This window comes from Aethalodelphis obliquidens, unplaced genomic scaffold, assembly GCF_003676395.1.
Source record: "Aethalodelphis obliquidens isolate GAN/ISIS:26980383/991018 unplaced genomic scaffold, ASM367639v1 scaffold1, whole genome shotgun sequence".
Classification (NCBI taxonomy): Eukaryota; Metazoa; Chordata; class Mammalia; order Artiodactyla; family Delphinidae; genus Aethalodelphis; species Aethalodelphis obliquidens.
The window spans coordinates 3,195,878-3,212,986 of NW_020837945.1; the positions used below are offsets into that span (position 1 = coordinate 3,195,878).

Here is a 17,109-nt window from a genome sequence, read left to right on the forward strand (position 1 = left end):
AATCTAAGACACCTGCTTCTGATGCAAACTCAGAAGTGAGTAGAGATTTTAAAGCATTTCAGTTGAATTTCACTAAGATCTAAGAACCAAGATGTATGAGACACCATGTTTCCCTCTTCCGTTATTTCAACCACCAGAAATAACTTCCTTGGGCACTAAAGAAAAAAAAGTAAGAAGCCTGTTTAGCACATTTATCCTTTAAGCTAACGGATTTAAAAAGAAAAGAGAATATCTTATACTTTCAAGAATTAAAACCAAACCTAAAATGCCCTTGCGGCTCCATGCGGTCAGCTAGGCAGAAGCAATGGGAGGAATTTCTTGGAAGGACAGTCATCCCTTGGTACCCGGGATCTGCAGGGGGTTGGTCCCAGGGATCCCCCGCGGAGACCAAAATCTGCAGACGCTCAAGTCCCTCACGTACAATGGCTTAGTACAGTCAGCCCTTGTATGGGCGGGTGCGCATCTGGGGATACGAGGCTGACTGCATCTTGAAAGGAGAGGGGAGGGTGAGCCCAGCGCTGGGGAAGAGCCCTGGACTGCATCCTGGCCTCCCCACTTGTGAACGGGTGGAGGGCTGGAAGTCGACTTTCTATGTTGCCTTCGGGTCGCTCTCATTCCCAGACCACCTACGCTCTCTCCACCTGAAACCCCCTTGGGCCACGTGTGTGCAGACTCACTCCTCACCTCCTTGACAGCTCCACGCAAAGCCACCAGCTTCGGGAAGCGCCCAACACCAGGCCTGAATTAGTGCCTGCTCAGTCCTCTGGGTGGCTCTGTCTGCTGCTGGTTTTCTCTCTACCCCACACTCGTCCCGCCCCAGGATGCGAGTTCCACAGGACACTGGGACTGATGTCCGTGGCACCGGTGCTGCAACCCTGAATGCTGCAGACAGCTGTCGGATGAATGAATCGCTTACAAATTGGATTCACAAACTAACAAAGGCAAACTGAAGAAATACAAGACCCTGGATGTCTGCGACAGATGTCGCTGAGGCAGGACTCTGCCTTCCTGCCTTCCTGCCAAGCGGCCTCGTGTGCAACTCACCAGAGATTTGTTCCTCTCCTCGGTTAGCGCTTGCTTCTGTGGCCGGAATCTGTGCGTGCCGTTCTCGTAGCTTTTTGGATGCTGGGAGAAAAAAATGTAGTTAGAGCAATTACCGAATCAATGGACAGAAATTACACCTAGACTCACTGCAGCAAGGACACGAAATATCTTCACAAAAATGCTATCAAGGGAAAATAAGACAAATGATTAAAACAAAACAAAGGCTAATCAGTTTAATCTCAAGGCTCCAGACCCTCAGATAACGGAGGGTGAAAATCAAATCCTTTCCTGAAGAATAATCCAAGACCGAGGAATAAAGAAACGTAAAACTGCCAGTGAACGCAACTTAACTCTCCTTAACGGCTTTGGCATTTCTAAACGACTTTTCCTCTAACCAGTGAAAAACACAGTCACTTCCTACAACAGCAGATCGATTCAGAAGGAAGAAAACACCCTCCATATAGAAGGAGAGCATGGCTTGCCGGACAAGACAGAGCTCGACCACTGGAGCCATGGGGTGCGCGCGCGTGTGTGTGTGTCTGTACGATGAACGTATGTTTTAATTTCTCTTGGATATACCTAGGAGTGAAATTGCTGGGTCATGTGGTGACTCTATGCTTAACCTTTTGAGGAATTGCCAGACTGTTTTCCAAAGTGGTTGCACCGTTTTAACATCCCCACCAGCAGTGTATGAGGGTTCCGGTTTACTATTATCTGTCTTTTTGATTCTAGCCATCTTAGTGGGTCTGAATTTGTGATTTTGTGATTTTGATTACACTTCCCTGATGGCCAATGAAGCTAAACACCTTTTCATGTGCTTACTGGCCATTTATTTATCTTCTCTGGCAAAATGTCTCTTCAGATCCTTTGCCCCTTTTTAAACTAGCTTGTCTTTTTATTACCGAGTTCTAAGTGTTCTTTATGTATTCTAGATACAAGTCTTTCATCAGATATACGATTTGCACATATTGTCTCCCATTCTTTGGGTTGTATTTTCACTTTCTTGATAGTACCCTTTGAAGCATAAAAGCTTTAAATTCAGTGAAGTCCAATTTATCTATTTTTCCTTCCACCCCTTGTGCTTTTGGTGTCATATCTAAGAAGGCTTTGCTTAATCCAAGGTCATGAAGATGTCCTCCTATATTTTCTTCTAGGAGTTTTATAGTTTTAGCTCTCACATTTAGGTCTTTGATGCATTTAAATGTTGTGTACGCCGTGACAAACAGTTCCCAATTCACTCTTTGCCTGTGGATACCCAGCTGTCCCAGCACCACATGTTAAAAAGATTACCCTTTCCCCACTGAATGGTCCTAGCGCCTTGTCAAAAAACAACTGACCATAAGTATGAGGGTCTAATTTCTGAATTCAGTTCTATTCCATTGATCTGTATGTCTACCCTTACGACAGTAATACAGAGTCTTGAATACTGCAGCTTTGTAATAAGTTTTGAAATTGGGAACTCGGTTCTTTTTCAGGATTCCTTTGGCCTCTCGGGATTCCTTAAATTTTCATATGAAATCAGGGATCGGCTTGTCAATTTCTGCCAAGAAGCCAGCTGGGGTTTCGATATAGATTACACTGAATCCGTAGATCGATTTGGGGCAATACTGCCATCTTGACAGTATTAAATCTTCCTGTCAGTGAACACAGGGTGCCTGTTCATTTATTTAGGTCTTCTTTAACTTCTTTCGACAATGTTTTGTAGTTTGCAGTGTATCAGTCTTGTGCTTCCTTGGTTAAATTTATTCCTGAGTGTTTCATTCCTTTTGATGCTGCTGTTAATGAAGTTTTTTTATTTTCGTTTTTGGATTGTTCATGGCTAACGTATAGAAATAGAATTGATGTTTATATACTGATCTTGTATCCTGCAACCTTGCTAATTTTTTAATTAGCTCGAATAGGTTTTTGGTGGATTCCTTGGGATTTTCTATATACAAGATCACGTCATCTGCTAACAGAGGCACTTTTACTTCTTCTTGTCCAATCTGCACGTCTCTTATTTCACTTTCTTGCCTAAATGCTCTGGCTAGAACCTCCTGTACAACGTTAAGTAGAAATGGTGAGAGCAGGTATCTTTTGTCTTGTGCCTGACGTTACAGGGAAAGTGTCCAAGCTTTCACCATTAAGTATGACGTTAGCTATGGCTTTTTTTTTTTTTTTTTTCTGCGGTACTTGGGCCTCTCACTGTCGTGGCCTCTCCCGTTGCGGAGGACAGGCTCCAGATGCGCAGGCTCAGCGGCCATGGCTCACGGGCCCAGCCGCTCCGCGGCATGGGGGATCTTCCCGGACCGGGGCACGAACCCGTGTCCCCTGCATCGGCAGGCGGACTCTCAACCACTGCGCCACCAGGGAAGCCCAGCTGTGGCTTTTGATAGTCTTTATCTGGTGGAGGCAGTTCCTTTCCGGTCCTAGTTTGCTGAGTGTTGCATTAGGAAGGGGTGCTGGATTTTGTCGAATGCTTTTTCTGCTTCTACTGAAAGGACCCTGTGGTTTTTGTCCTGTATGCTATTCATGTGGAGTATTACATTAACTGATTTTCAGATGTTAAACCAACTGTATATTCCTGGAATAAATCCCATTTGATCATGATATTTAATCCTTTTTATACGTTGCTGGGTTAGTGTTTTGTTGAGTTTTGCGTGCACATTCATAAGAGAGATTGGTCTCTAGTTTTCTTGTGATGTCTCCTTACGTTATCAGGATAATACCTCAGAGAGTGAATGGGGAGTGTTCTCTTATTTTTTGGAAGAGTTTGTGAATAGTTGGTGCTAATTTTTCTTTAAATGTCTGACAGAATTCACCAATGAAGCCATCTAGTCCTGGAATTTTCTTTGTAGTCAATTTTTAAATTAATAATTCAGTTTCTTTCCTTGTTATAGGTGTATTCAGATTTTCTATCTCAAGTCAGTTTTGGTAGTTTACATCTTTCTAGGAATTTTCCCATTTATTCTAAGTTATCTAACTTGTTAGCATACAGTTGTTCATAGTATTCCTTTATAATTCTTTTTCTTTCTGTGAAGTTGGCAGTAACGTCCCCTCTCTCATTCCAGATTTTGGTAATTTGAATCTTTTTTTCCTGGTCAGTCTAAAGGATTGTCAATTTTGTTGATCTTTTCGAAGAACAAATTTTGGCTTGTGGACAAAAAATGTTGCCTGCCATTTCAGTAAACAAAGAATGTTGCTGCCACCAAGCTATCAGCCACTGCAGTCCCCACCTCAGCCCCTCCCAACTGTGTGCCCTGAGGGGAATTCAGGAAGGAGAGAAACTGGATACTGGCCCTAGATCGTTAAGATGCGTATCTAAGGAATAATTTCAATGAGCCCAGACCCCTGCATCTCCCTATACAGAGACAAGCAATAAAATCATTAACTTGAGATGTCTGCTTTTTGTGATTAACAGTAATCTTTCTCGATGTTTGACTACATGGCCTTTTTTTTTTTTTTTTTTTCAGCAAAAGCTCCTATATATCCTGGCTCCTACCTCAGCTCTTTGGAACAGTTCCTCAGAGCTACGGAGAGGCTGTCTCCTGGGCTACAGTCCTCAGTAAGGTCCCTGAATAAACATTACTCACAACTTTGAGGTTGTGTGTTTTTTCAGTTGTCAGGCTTAATTGACTATCTCTTTTTTTTTTTTTTCTATTCTTTACTGTTGGTCTCTAGATGTGCTAATGGTATAGTAACTTTTTTTTCTTTTTTTTTTTTTTTTGCGGTACGTGGGCCTCTCACTGCTGTGGCCTCTCCCGTCGCGGAGCACAGGCTCCGGACGCGCAGGCTCAGCGGCCATGGCTCACGGGCCCAGCCGCTCCGCGGCATGTGGGATCTTCCCTGACCGGGGCACGAACCCGTGTCCCCTGCATCAGCAGGCAGCCTCTCAACCACTGCGCCACCAGGGAAGCCCCAGTAATGTTTTTTGTTGTTTGTTTGTTTTTAATAAAAGAGTCCTTAGAGTTTAGAAACATATACTGAAATAGTTGGAGACAAAATAATATGATGATTGGTATTTGCTTACAAAATAAATCATGAGGAGACGGAGGGAGTATTAGAAGGGGTACTGATGAAATAAGACTGGCAGGGTGATGGGCACATGCGGGTTCATGATACTATTCTTTTTACCTTTTTACGTGTTTTAAAATTTCCATAATGAAAACTTTAAAGAAATGGAAAGGAGAAGAACTTGATGCTGAAAATAACACCTTCAGATGGGAAATTCCCAGGACACGGCTCTACTTAGAAGTCAGCACCTGTGAGATGTCTTGCAAGTGCATCCGGCTTTGCACGGAAGCTCTGCTTACGATAAGGGGGAGGTGCAAACGGACAGAGCGGACAGAGAACCAGCCCAGCTCGCCCTCACTTCCCCAGGCTCTGGGGCCCCTCGAGAAGGCCCTGTGACACCGGTCTCTCCAGGGCCCTACAGGAAGTGAGTAGAGTTCCTGTGGGAAAGAGAACTTTGGGGCTGTGGCAGAAGCTGATGAAACGCCCCCAGAAATCAGTCCAATCTCTCCCTCTGACTGACCCCTGTGAGGAAGAAAGAGGAAGAGGAAGCCCAGCTCCATGGGCCACCCTGCCCCATGTACCCTGGGGAGGCCCAGTGAGCTGTCAGGGAGGATTCAGCGGGGAAAGCTTGGGCCCCAGGTCACACACACAAGTGCAGGAATGCCTCTAGCACAGGTATGCTTTCCCGTACGTCTGAAGCTGTGCACAAGGATGACTCCATACACACATGTGCACATGCACGCACACACACACACACACACACACACAGAGCTGACGGGCCTGGGGATGGATGGGCCACGGGGCTGATGGAAGGAGGAGTTGGGACGAGTCCTCGGAATCCAGCCTGTCCAACGGGCGGACAGTGGTTCTCTGACTGACACAGGGAATGCCAGGGGCCTAGCAAGTTTATGGGGTGAAATAAAGAGAACATTCTGGTCATGTTAAGTCTGGGAAGACACCCAGACGCCTCTGTGGGGATGTCGGGTGGGCAGTGTGACCTATGACCATGGAGCTCAGGGCAGAGGACCACGCTGGGGACTGCACATCAATGCACACAGAGGTGCCGTGAGGATGCTGAAAGCCCCAGGCCCACGCAGGATCTCCTACGGTGAGAGCAGGAAGAGGGGAGAAGGGGCCAAGGACCGGGCCGGGGGGGGCTCCCATGTTTGGGGGTCTGCCAGAGTAGGGCCAGCAAAGAGCTCTGCATGTTACCAGAGAAGCAGGAGAGCATGTTACGAGCCCCCAAAGGGAGCATCTCATGGAGGGAGGAGACCACCGCGTCACACGCTGGTGACAGGTCAGGGGTGAGGCCAGAGCGCTGACCACGTGCGGCCAGACCGTGCTGCTGGGGGCCCTGGCGGGTGGCTTTGGCAGAGCGGTGGAGGCCAGAGGACAGGAGGGGAGCCGGGAGAGGGAAGTCAGGGAGCACGACTCGGGGGGTCTACCCTAAGGTTAAGCAGGAAACCGGGTGCAAGGGCGACACCCCTGCTGGGAGTGACAGAGGAGAGAGGGCAAGCCGAAGGCCAGGGGCGGGGAGCTGGCCTGGGCAGCTCCCAGAGTTAGTTATCTGGGGGTAGGCAGAGACCTCTGTGGACGCCGGCAGGGCAAGCGCCCTTCCAGGGCCGCGAAGACCGCAGGGTTGCTCAGCAGCTGGGCGTGAGCAGGTCAGGGGCGGTAAGCAGTGACAATGACTCAGGGAATGTGGTCCTGGTGCTGGGCGGTCCTAGCGGGCCACCTGCCAGGTGTGGACGCCAGGTTCAAGTGACGTCAGCCAGCTTAGCTTTGCGTCAGCCTGTAGTCACACCCACCCAGGAAAAGTATGATGTCCCTGCTCCTCGTGAGGCCCGGCCGGTCCCCAGCTCCTGGTCGCTCTCTGAGTCCCTAACCCAGACTGCACCAAGCTCCTCGTCTGGTTTTGGTTGTTATCATTATGATTAATCTTCTTCTAAAACTGCCCGTATTTTCAGGGCAGGACCTCTGTCCACACTTTGTTACCCACTGACAGGACAGGAAGGGCCAGGCTGGTGACAGTCATCATCACAGCACACTGAGGACACGAGAAGCAGGGAGCACGTCCTTACCGTGGCCGGGGAGGAAGAGCAGGCGACGTCCTTCGGATCTGAAACACCAAACACGGAACAGTGTGAACCAGGGCTGGCTGCTTCCTCCGACACAAGAACGTAAACCAAAGCAAGGCACCCTCTGATGCTGTTACTACATCAGCAACAATTTCAGAAAAAGACAATGCACGAGGCAGCACGTTTGGTGGGGTGAGGGCGCAGCTCGGCCACCCCCGCGAGAACCCACACGCGCCCCTTCCCTCACGTGGGCCCTGTGACTGCCTGATCCCCACGCACTGAAGCCGGGAGGGTACGAAACCAGCACCGACAAACGCAAATCGTCACGAATATGAAGGCTGCTTTGCAACATGGAAAATAGTTTACAAATAAAAATAAGCAGAGCTTAAATACACTATGGTGACGAGCCGTGTAAGGTACGTGTAAAGGACGTAAGTATCAGAAGGAACTAGAAAAACATGACCCGCAGATCAGAGTAGCGGGGCTCTGAATAACGTTTGGGATGAGTCATTTAATGTTATGGAATTAACTAGAAGGAAAATTAGCAGGCACAAAACATCGACCTTGAAATAGAACAAAATGCCTTTTACCTAAATGCAAGGAGGTGTGAAATAAAATTCGCGTTTTACGGCAGGACAAGAAACACGTGCACATCGAAATGCTTCTCTGCCCTTGGGCGTCCTCTGCCCCGCACCGTGCATCGTGTATCCACAGGAGGCATCAACCCAACCTCCCCCACGAGCAGGAATACCTGTGCAGCCTAGAGGAGCAACGTTCCCCCAGCATCCACAGGACAACTCCTTAAACATTCCTTACTGATCCCGTAAGGGACCACGTGACCCACCACGATGCCTCTTAGACCTGGATTATGTAAACTGTCAATAATCCCTCTGTCTCAGAAAGCTTACATAACTGTGTCTTGACTTCTCATGGGCGGAACAGTCCTCAGAGCTTTCTGAGATGCTCTTCCCGGGTTACAATCCTCAAATTCAGCTTGAATAAAATGTCCCATTGTTTTCTTAGATCCACTGCTTAACTTTTTGTCGACAGAGGGAAGGACATGTGGAAGCGGACAGAACCAGAAGCGAGGCTTTCTTCATCTTCGTACTTTAAGATCACGCTGGTGTGACCCGGGAACGAGAGCCGGGCTCAGGGCCACGAGTCGCCCTGGCCAGCGAACTCCACTTCTTGAGAATCTAGACAGCCGCCTTGTTAACAGCTTTGCTCCTTCCCCATCACCCAGAACCCGGGTCTTTTTTTATAAGTTTTGGTGAGACAGTTTAACCACCCTGAAACACAAACCGAGCCACAGGGCTTTCAACTTCCCACAGCGGCGTTCCCTCCCGCGAGATAGAGGGTGACACCGCGGAGGGGCCCCTGGACCACATGTGCTCCTGGGCTGGGGGCTCCTCCCCGCCGCCCTCTGCGGAGGGTGGCTGGGGAGCCCTGATGGTCCCGATGGCCCTGGGGATGTGCAGTGACATCAGCAGTTCCCCAGCCCGTGGCTTTCCCCAGCTGTGCTGTGAGCCCCAGGGTCAGTCTCCATGGGGTGCGGCTGGTCCCCAGGACGTGGCTTTTCCTGGGCTTTCACCCTGCAGGACATTAGCACCAGTGACCCTTGGCTGGGACACGTCTGAGGGCAGCTTCCCCTGGAGGGGCCTGTGGATGGGGTGCCCTGTCCCTTGGGCCCAGCCCCGGCAGGAAGGGGGAACAGGGCCGAGCCGGTCCCTCGCTGCTGGTCACGAGAAGGGGCGCTCCTGGGGCTTTCCCGCCCACCCTGCAGTAGGGGATTAGGGAGCGGGAGGGAGCGGAAGTAAGCCACCGAAACGCACGTGGATCCGGTCTCTCCTCTCTGCAGTGTTCTGCTCTCGGACACAGGATGTGCTGGTCACTGCTTGCAGCTGGCTTTCATCATCACTCATGCGGACACCACCTCCTTGTTACCAGGGGGAGTACAGGTACCAATCCTCTCAGCAGAGAGGGCCCGGCGGTCTGATTCTCGTTCCGCCGTGGAGGGTCTGTTAGAGCAACAGGCCTGTGCCTGCGGTGGCCTCAGGCTGACAGGTGACGTCGGGCCCAGGAGGAGAGGCCTTGTTCACAAGGGCCCGGCTCGGGCTGCGCGAGGAGGAGTAAGGGTGTCTGAGCCTGCGAACCGGCTTCTCTCCTTTCGCTGAGACACTCGTGGACAGGGGGCCCTGGGTGCCGGGTCCCAGCGTGGGAGGGTTAGGGGGCCACAGAAACGCCTCCTCCTGTGAGGCCGGCTGCAGGAGCCGCCCCCAGAGGAAAGTGTCAGAGGCACGGTCGGCGGGCGTCCTGTCCAAGTCATGTGCGCAGAGCAGTGCCTCCAGAGCCCGAGCTCAAGAGGAAGACGTTCAGCGAGAAGGTGGAGAAACGCCAAGTCCGGAAGGTGCCCCCGGCCGCACAAGCTGGGCCCTGGTGAGCTGGGCGGAGGCCAGGCAAGGAAAGCAGCAGCCGCGGGCGGTCGGACAAAGCCGGCCAGTCCCGGGGAAAGGTGACCGGCCCACGGCGGAGAGAGCGAGGACCAGGTGACTGAGCGATGCTCGCGGGACACCAGAGAGCCCTGCCCCAGCCATGGGGACAGCGGGAGGGGAGCGCACGGGTGAGGGCAGGAAAGGAGGCCCAGTGGGAGGAAATCTTTGGCGGCCTCATGAAGAACGGGGGCACGGAACTCAACGGACGATCCTGCACAACCCTGACCATGTTTACCTTGGACACCTAACAGCTAAAGGCTAAGACTCCAGGTGAAAAGAACCGACACGGCCCAGGGGAATGCGATGGGCTGAGGGAGGAGGGGAGAACGGCCTCTGTGGCCCGGACTTCGGCTCACAGCGCCCTCCCGGCGGCCCGTGGCCCCCCAGGGCCCCGTCCGTCCTCAGTGCCCGCTGGGGCCGCCTCCGCACAGGCCAAGGAGGGGGCACGAGCGCTCATCTGTTCCCTGAGTCAGTACCAGGACATCTCCCAGGAACACCTTACGGGCCTGGGGGAAGCTGAGCGAGTGCATCTCATCCCAGAGTGGGCCGGGGCGGGGCGGGGGTGGGGTTGGGAGGCAGGGAGGCAGAGCCCCACGGTCACCATGGAAACAGGAGAGGGGGTGAGAGGACGGCCAGAGGCGGGAAAGCAACTCCAGGAGAGCCCCCCGGCCTCGCGCCCCCTTGGAAGCTACAGGAGCGGCGGCTCAGTGCGAGGACGCTCTCGTTGTATCATAAACGACCAAACCAGGGCTTCCGCGTTCTTGGAAATCCTGCCCCGCCCAGGATGACTGAGCTGAACGGTGTTGGCGCTGAGAGCCCTGGCCGGGCCAGCAAACAAGTTCCCGTCCACTGCCAGGCCCTCCGCTCCTTGTCACTCCGCCCCTTTCCCCAGAGCCGCCCCTTTATCAGTTGAGGAAGAGAATAAAAGCCACCGTGGACTCTGGACCTCGGGCCAAAGGCACGCGGGGGCGGGGGTGGGGGGTGTCCCTGCACTAACATAGAGGAAGCGCATCCTTGTCCAGGTGACGGTGTGGAAGCAGCCCCTGGAGAGTCCAGGTGACACGACGATCCTTCCTGGATCTCTGGTGACACACAAGCGACAGTTGATGCCGCAGGTCGGCATGTCGGCAAGGAAGTCACAATACCCACCCTCCCCCCGCGCCCCCATCTGTCTAACGATTCACTTGTTTGGGCCATTTCGAGATGTTGCTAAAAGCTTACTGGGCCCCTGGAGAAAACGGTGAAGATGGAAGCTGAGCAGCCCCGTGCCCTCTGCTCACACCCAGGGGAGGGGGGCGTCTGATTCCTCATCTAACCGTGGCTTCCTTCTTCACTGACAGCACAACGCTGGCCTGAGAGCCTCACGTGTGCTCCACTAAACGGCGGTTATTTTAAAAATGAAAAGGTTAGCATTAGCAACAAGCAAAAAGAAGTGAGAAACTTCACAGCGCCTTAACCTTTTGGAAGATAAAACCGGCAACGCAACTCCGAACGCAAAGCTGAAGCTATAGTTGGCGCTTCCCAGGGATGAGGTCATCTGACTCCGGACAGCCCTACCTGCGGGCTGACAGCGGGAGCCATCTAGTGCCACACGATCTCCTTTTGCTTTAAGACAAATCAAAGAGGCAAACGCGAGATACAGCTCATCAGAACAGCTCGCGGGCTTGGAGCACCCTGACGCGTACCAGCTAAGGGAGCACCTGCTTCTCTGTCATTAGTATAATTGTCAGCAATGCTTGTCCTGCCGATTTCTATTCAAAAAATTAATTTAAAATTCAGTTAAAACAGAAGCCTGGGATTGAGTCTAGGACGGACCAAAGGCTTGGATTTTCTGGTACAACACTGCCTAATTAAGGTATATGATCTTAAGTCACGTCATGGTTTGAAAACACTGACAAGGCTGTATCTTATCAGAAGGCAAACAGGCTGGTGAGGCCCATTTCAGTTTGTGGCAGCAGGACGGGCGTGAGCAGGTGCAGCCACGTGGGCCGGGCAGCGGGCAGCGTGGCAGAAGACCACGCATGCTCAGGGCCGTGGGGCCAGAGGACAGGGCGGGAGGAGCGTCAACACTGGTTACTCCAGAAATCAGGAAACAGCAGAAAATCCAGCAAGACCAGGAGAGCAGCGGCTCATCAGGGAAGCCTATACTTAAGAAGGAAGTCTTCCTGGCAAGGGAGAGCCGGACAACCCCATCCCTGCCTGCGATGAAGCAGCAGCAGCCTCTTCTCCTAAACTCACCGCCCCCCCGCCCCCGCAACCCCGCAAAGCCCTCCCGGGGAGAGGTCATCACCCACCGGTACTTACGTTCAATGAGAAAGAGAAAGCACACTATCCCCATGGCTGCCACGATGGCCCCAGGCACGACGAAGGACAGGCCCCAGCACGTGGACACCCAGTAGCCAGCGATCAAGGACCCCAGAATGTTGCCCACAGACGTGTGGGAATTCCAGACCCCCATGATCAAACCTCGCCTGCAATACAGCAAAACACGAGGGGCAAATGATGTCTCGGGGCTTACACGGATCAGTACGTGAGGTTACAACAGTGCCTGCACAGCGTAAGAGCTGGTAGCGCAACACACCACCTCTGCAAGGCTTGGGACCGGGGTGTTTACGAGAGGACAGTATCTTCACTTACCTCCGGCTGCATAATTACACGTCTCTGAGCTTATTCATTCTACGACTAAAAGAAGAAAGAGGCCTTTTCCTAGAATTCTTGGAAGGCCCCAAATTTAAATTTGTGCCTTTGCAATCTAAATACGATCATTTGATGAAATACCCCATTAACCAAAGTTCACGGTGAAGAACCTGCCAGACGAACGAGGCTAAGTAAGGCTGGAGGAGTGAGTTTCCTGTTTTAGTTTCCCCATCTTGTCCGGCATCTCCGACCACTTCCTAACCGTGGGCCCAGCCATGCTGCCTGTCACACAGACGTTATGATGGAATCTGACCGCAGTGAGGTCACCAGAGGCTGGGTACAGCTCTGCTACCAGGCCCTGGGTGACCTGGACAGGTCACACTTCCCTGTGCCTTTCAGTCCTGTGAAAATGTAGCTTCTGCTTCGAAAGGCCTGGGGCAAGGCCCTGACTGCATTTCTCCCGGCTTCCCAGGAGGCCAGGTGAGGCCCGGGCTGCTGGCTGGCTGCGCAGATGACCCAGACTCCGCCCTGCCCACAACGGGGGTGACATCTCCTGAAACAGAGGCCTGCCTGAATTTTAGACCCTCAAGACGCAGAGGTTTCAGTCACCTTATTTCATACAGTAGACTGACGTGTTCTTTTCTGTAATGAATCTAAAGAAAAACTAAACATAAAGCGGTCTGGTTTTCATCAGAATCTTCTGAAAACGGACGCTGCTGGAAGCAGGGCTGCCTTCCTTACCTCCCTTTGCCAAACCAGTTGCCGAGGCAGGTGACGACGCTGGGCCAGCCGGTGGTCTGTACCAGTCCGTTGACGATCTGTGACAGAGGGCAAAGGAAGAGACTGCTGAGGGGGGACACCCACACCCGGGAGCCTGGCCTCAGGGGTCTGGGCGCCCAGCGGGGACTCTCACAAAAGGAAGGGGCAGAACCCGATTCGATATGAGCCTCGACAGCCAGACGTGTATTTTAACAATATACGCATATATCTTACCACGAGAGTCGTACGTGCCTATTGTGAAAATTTTGAAGTAGAGGAAAAAAAGAAAAGAAAATCTCTTGCTCGGAGATGAACTACTGTCAACAGCTTGGGGCCAAGCTGTCCATTCTCTTTCCAAGCTAAAACTTTATGCAAAGAGAAAAACCCTCTCCTTTTTGTAGAACTGTGATGATACCATAAGGGTGGCTCGTGAATTGCACGTCTTCCCTTCTTGTGTCACGAAGAAGGTACTGTTGCTAACCACCGAAGGGAGCAGAACCTTGACTAGTGCCTAGAGAAATGATTTCTCCAACTTGCCAAGAGCGCCCCGAGCTCTTGTTTGAAGAAGGGATTCAGGAAGTGTATCAGCAACTGGCTCTGCTTTAGTCTCAGGGGCCTCAGGGGCAGCTCCTCCAACTGCCCCCGGGAAGGACCAGCCACCAGAGGCCGACTGGGAGCCGCTGGCCCGGCCTCAGGGCCAGCCAGGCTCAGCCTTCCCTCCAGGAACGTGCTGGGACTCTGGGAAATAGGTTTTTTCCTTCTCTCCGATTTTCTGTATCACCATAAAGTGTGCATCGCTTTGGTAATGAAAACAGCCAAACTCTTTCGAGTCCTATGGTGAAAATTTTAAAAGCAAATTACATACGATGTGCCCTGATGACCTTGCCACATCTCCCTGGGCTGTGTCTGGGGAGCCTCGGAAGCTGAGCGTCATTGTTTCAAGTCATTTTCCATTTCTAGCTAATATTATCCACAGGGCTGTGGGGAGGGGCAGATCCAGGAGTTCCTGGAAGCACTGAGCCCCGCAGGAAGGGCCAGGCCGCATGCTCGTCCGGCCCTCCCTCCCCTGCAGCACCCTTAGGCCCTGGCCTTTCCCCCGCCCCCTCCGCCCCCCGCTGACTGCCCCCCGACAATCCCCAAGTCCCCTCAACCTCCTCCCCTCACCACGCCCCTCATTCCCCCAACCCCAGAGCGGTCAAGTCTGACCCAAGACAGAACATCTCAAATGCACCCAAATTAAGGCAGAAGGACTCAGAAGGGCTTCATGCCTCAAGCCCCCTGCCGGGGTACCGACAAGTAGGATTCTTTGGGCGGCAACTCCTGAAACTAAGAAACACTTCCCGGGGCTTCCCTGGTGGCACAGTGGTTGAGAGTCTGCCTGCCAATGCAGGGGACACGGGTTCGTGCCCTGGTCCGGGAAGATCCCACATGCATCCGGAGCCTGTGCTCCGCAATGGGAGAGGCCACAACAGTGAGAGGCCCGCGTACCACAAAAAAAAAAAAAAAAAGAAAGAAACACTTCCCGGCTGGAATTTCAGAGCAGAGGAGAGAAAAGGGGTTGGATGTACCAGCGCTGACCCTGGCCTCAGCCAGGACGCAGTTCTGCGCCCACTCCCGCCACCTGCCATGGCGCTGACCCTGGCCTCAGCCAGGACGCAGTGCTGCGCCCCCTCCCGCCACCTGCCATGGCGCTGACCCTGGCCTCAGCCAGGACGCAGTGCTGCGCCCACTCCCACCACCTGCCATGTCCTCTCTTGGCAGAGCCTGGGACCCGTGACATTAACACCCCGTCTGGCTCATCACGGAAATCCCATACATGGTGAGCCGTGGGCCAGACCTTACCTGGGTCACCACGTAGAATCCAAAACTGTGGATGTTGTAGAAATACCCTGCCCCAAACAGGGCAGTGAAAGCACCGCTGGCCACCATTCCAAAAGTCAGGTAATACCTAATGGGCAGGCGCTCCCCTATTATGCCACTGGGGACAGAGAAAAAAGAAAGACAAATGTGAGAAAACAAACACACCCATGATGTAAGTGACCCAGCGATTCCTGGCTGGGTGCTTTCATGCTCTGAGCTTTTAGAACTTGAAAGCACTCCAATTCCCAGTAAATTTTCATCACAATCATTTTTCAATGGAGCATTTATTAACCAGAAACTGGCAACACCTTTTAAGACTTCCTATTTCTAACGAAAGTCACTGTCAAATAATAAAACGGAGACACTCTGACATATATGATGCCTGCCAATTAAAAAAACAAAACCAAAACCTTGTCCTGCTGGCTAATCCTGTTTTATATAAACAACAGTCAGTGAACGTATATTTTTAAGAGAACCACGTTTAACTGTCGAACTGTAGACAAATACGAAAAGGGGTCCCCTGTGACCTTGAGCACGTCTCTTGGCTCTCGGGCTGGCATTAAGCCGCTGCATCGGCGGCCAGGCCAGAGGCGCTCTTGCCAACGACCCTCTGGCCACAAGCACCGTGACCTGGTTTAAAGACAGAGCCTTTTCCTTAAGGTAAAGTCTGAAACGTGGGGCAAAGCCTCCATGCTCCCTCTGAACAGCAACGTGACGCCATGAAGAGCTAATCTCTCTGGAGAATTGCTTCCTAGAGCTGCCTGGGTGCTCCAACGAGATAAATGCGGTTAAGTGCCTGGCAAGGTAGTAGATGCTCAATCAAACGGCTCCAGCGCTGCCGGGGAGGGTGAAAACCTCCAGTTTCATACGGGACATACATTCAACAGGCCTTTACCACCACCACACCTCACTACCCAATGCCATGTGAAATACGTCCTTCACTGCCTTGTAGGACACGTCACTATGTCACACAGCTTGACACTGTGACTTAAGTGAATAAAGACCTGGAGAACAATCACAAATGACTGTGAGCCTTCTGCAATCTCTACATACACTCTGTGGGTCTCGTTTTCTTCCACGTAATCATTCTAGGAGTCAGATAGATATGAAACGTAATGAAGGATGACGCCTGCCTGCCTGCCTCTGAACAGGACCCTGGGAACCAGCTCCAAAATTCTGGTCTTTCATCTCAAGAACAAATACCCCAGCGAGATCTTCCTTCAGAATTTACCGAAGAAGAAAAAAGATCAACCTAGTATCACGCAGATGACCTATTAAACACTAAAGCAGAGGAAGTAATTTAAAACTGTAAACAGCATTCAGGTCAAATTTTAAGCTGAGTAGAAACTGATCACATACAAACTCGAGAGCATTCGAGAGCTAAAGGAATTATCCACTTCATCCTGCTCACTTCAGAGAAGAGGGGGCATGTCCCAGAGGAGCTGGCTGACCTGCCCAAGGTCACGGAGTAAGTGTCAGAGTCAGATGGGCCTCCTGCAAGCTAGTGCCATCGGCCGGCCGGGGCTTACAAACGTCCTCTAGTCTTGCTAGACCATACTGGGACTCAACTTGGTCTCTATTTTCAAGTTTTAAAGAAAAGGCCTAACGGAATGGACAGCATTCCACGTCGTATCAGGCTCCTACAGGTAATAAAGGCCACGCCACACCTGCTTGAACCTGCCAGCAATGACCTGGGTTAGCGAAGGTGCCACCACGTCTGAGTTACCTGCTACGCTAACACCATCCATCTCACTAGCAACGTGTCATGATGTCGCTAAGAAGCCATGCGAGGAAGGATGCAAGGAAGCAGGGTACATCCTCATCCCCGTCACAAGTCCACAGTGGGTTTCACATTAGGTTATTATGAAATACATAATGCTATTTCACAATAAAATTATTTAATAAGAACCTTCGTTGGCGAGTTGCATGAAGAACGATCTTTGCCAGTAAATAAGCGATAATGAAACCACCTTATTGAAACCAGTTTTCTTAGCCTCAGCACACTTGCATGTTGGGCCGGGTAATTCTTTGTGGCGAGGGGCTGTCTTGTGTCCTGTAGCACACTTAGCGGCACCCCCGGTCTCTGCCCACTAGATGCCAGTAGCACCCCCTTCTCCAGCTGAGATGACCAAAACTATCTCCAGATATTGCTAAATGCTTCCTAGCAGACAACATCACTCCCAGCTGAGAACCACCTTTAACTAGTGTTTTCTAGTGACTGAGAAAAACACACTCCAACCTTGGGG

At 51.7% G+C, this 17,109-nt stretch overlaps 1 protein-coding gene across 25 annotated transcripts in view; it reads right to left on the bottom strand.

Moving 5' to 3' along the window:
- SLC37A1 (solute carrier family 37 member 1) overlaps positions 1 to 17,109 on the bottom strand; it is an 80,105-nt gene that overhangs the window by 24,984 nt on the left and 38,012 nt on the right. For all 25 annotated transcript variants that reach the window (XR_003429344.1, XR_003429213.1, XR_003429309.1 and 22 more), the window contains 5 exons: positions 14,846 to 14,981; positions 12,986 to 13,062; positions 11,912 to 12,078; positions 7,119 to 7,156; positions 1,045 to 1,125 (listed from right to left, as the gene is read on the bottom strand). Coding sequence is in view for 17 of the 25 variants with exons in the window: in XM_027089098.1 (XP_026944899.1) it covers positions 1,045 to 1,125; positions 7,119 to 7,156; positions 11,912 to 12,078; positions 12,986 to 13,062; positions 14,846 to 14,981 (499 nt within the window). In the remaining 8 variants the exon portion in view is untranslated. The remainder of the gene's footprint in view (positions 1 to 1,044; positions 1,126 to 7,118; positions 7,157 to 11,911; positions 12,079 to 12,985; positions 13,063 to 14,845; positions 14,982 to 17,109) is intronic.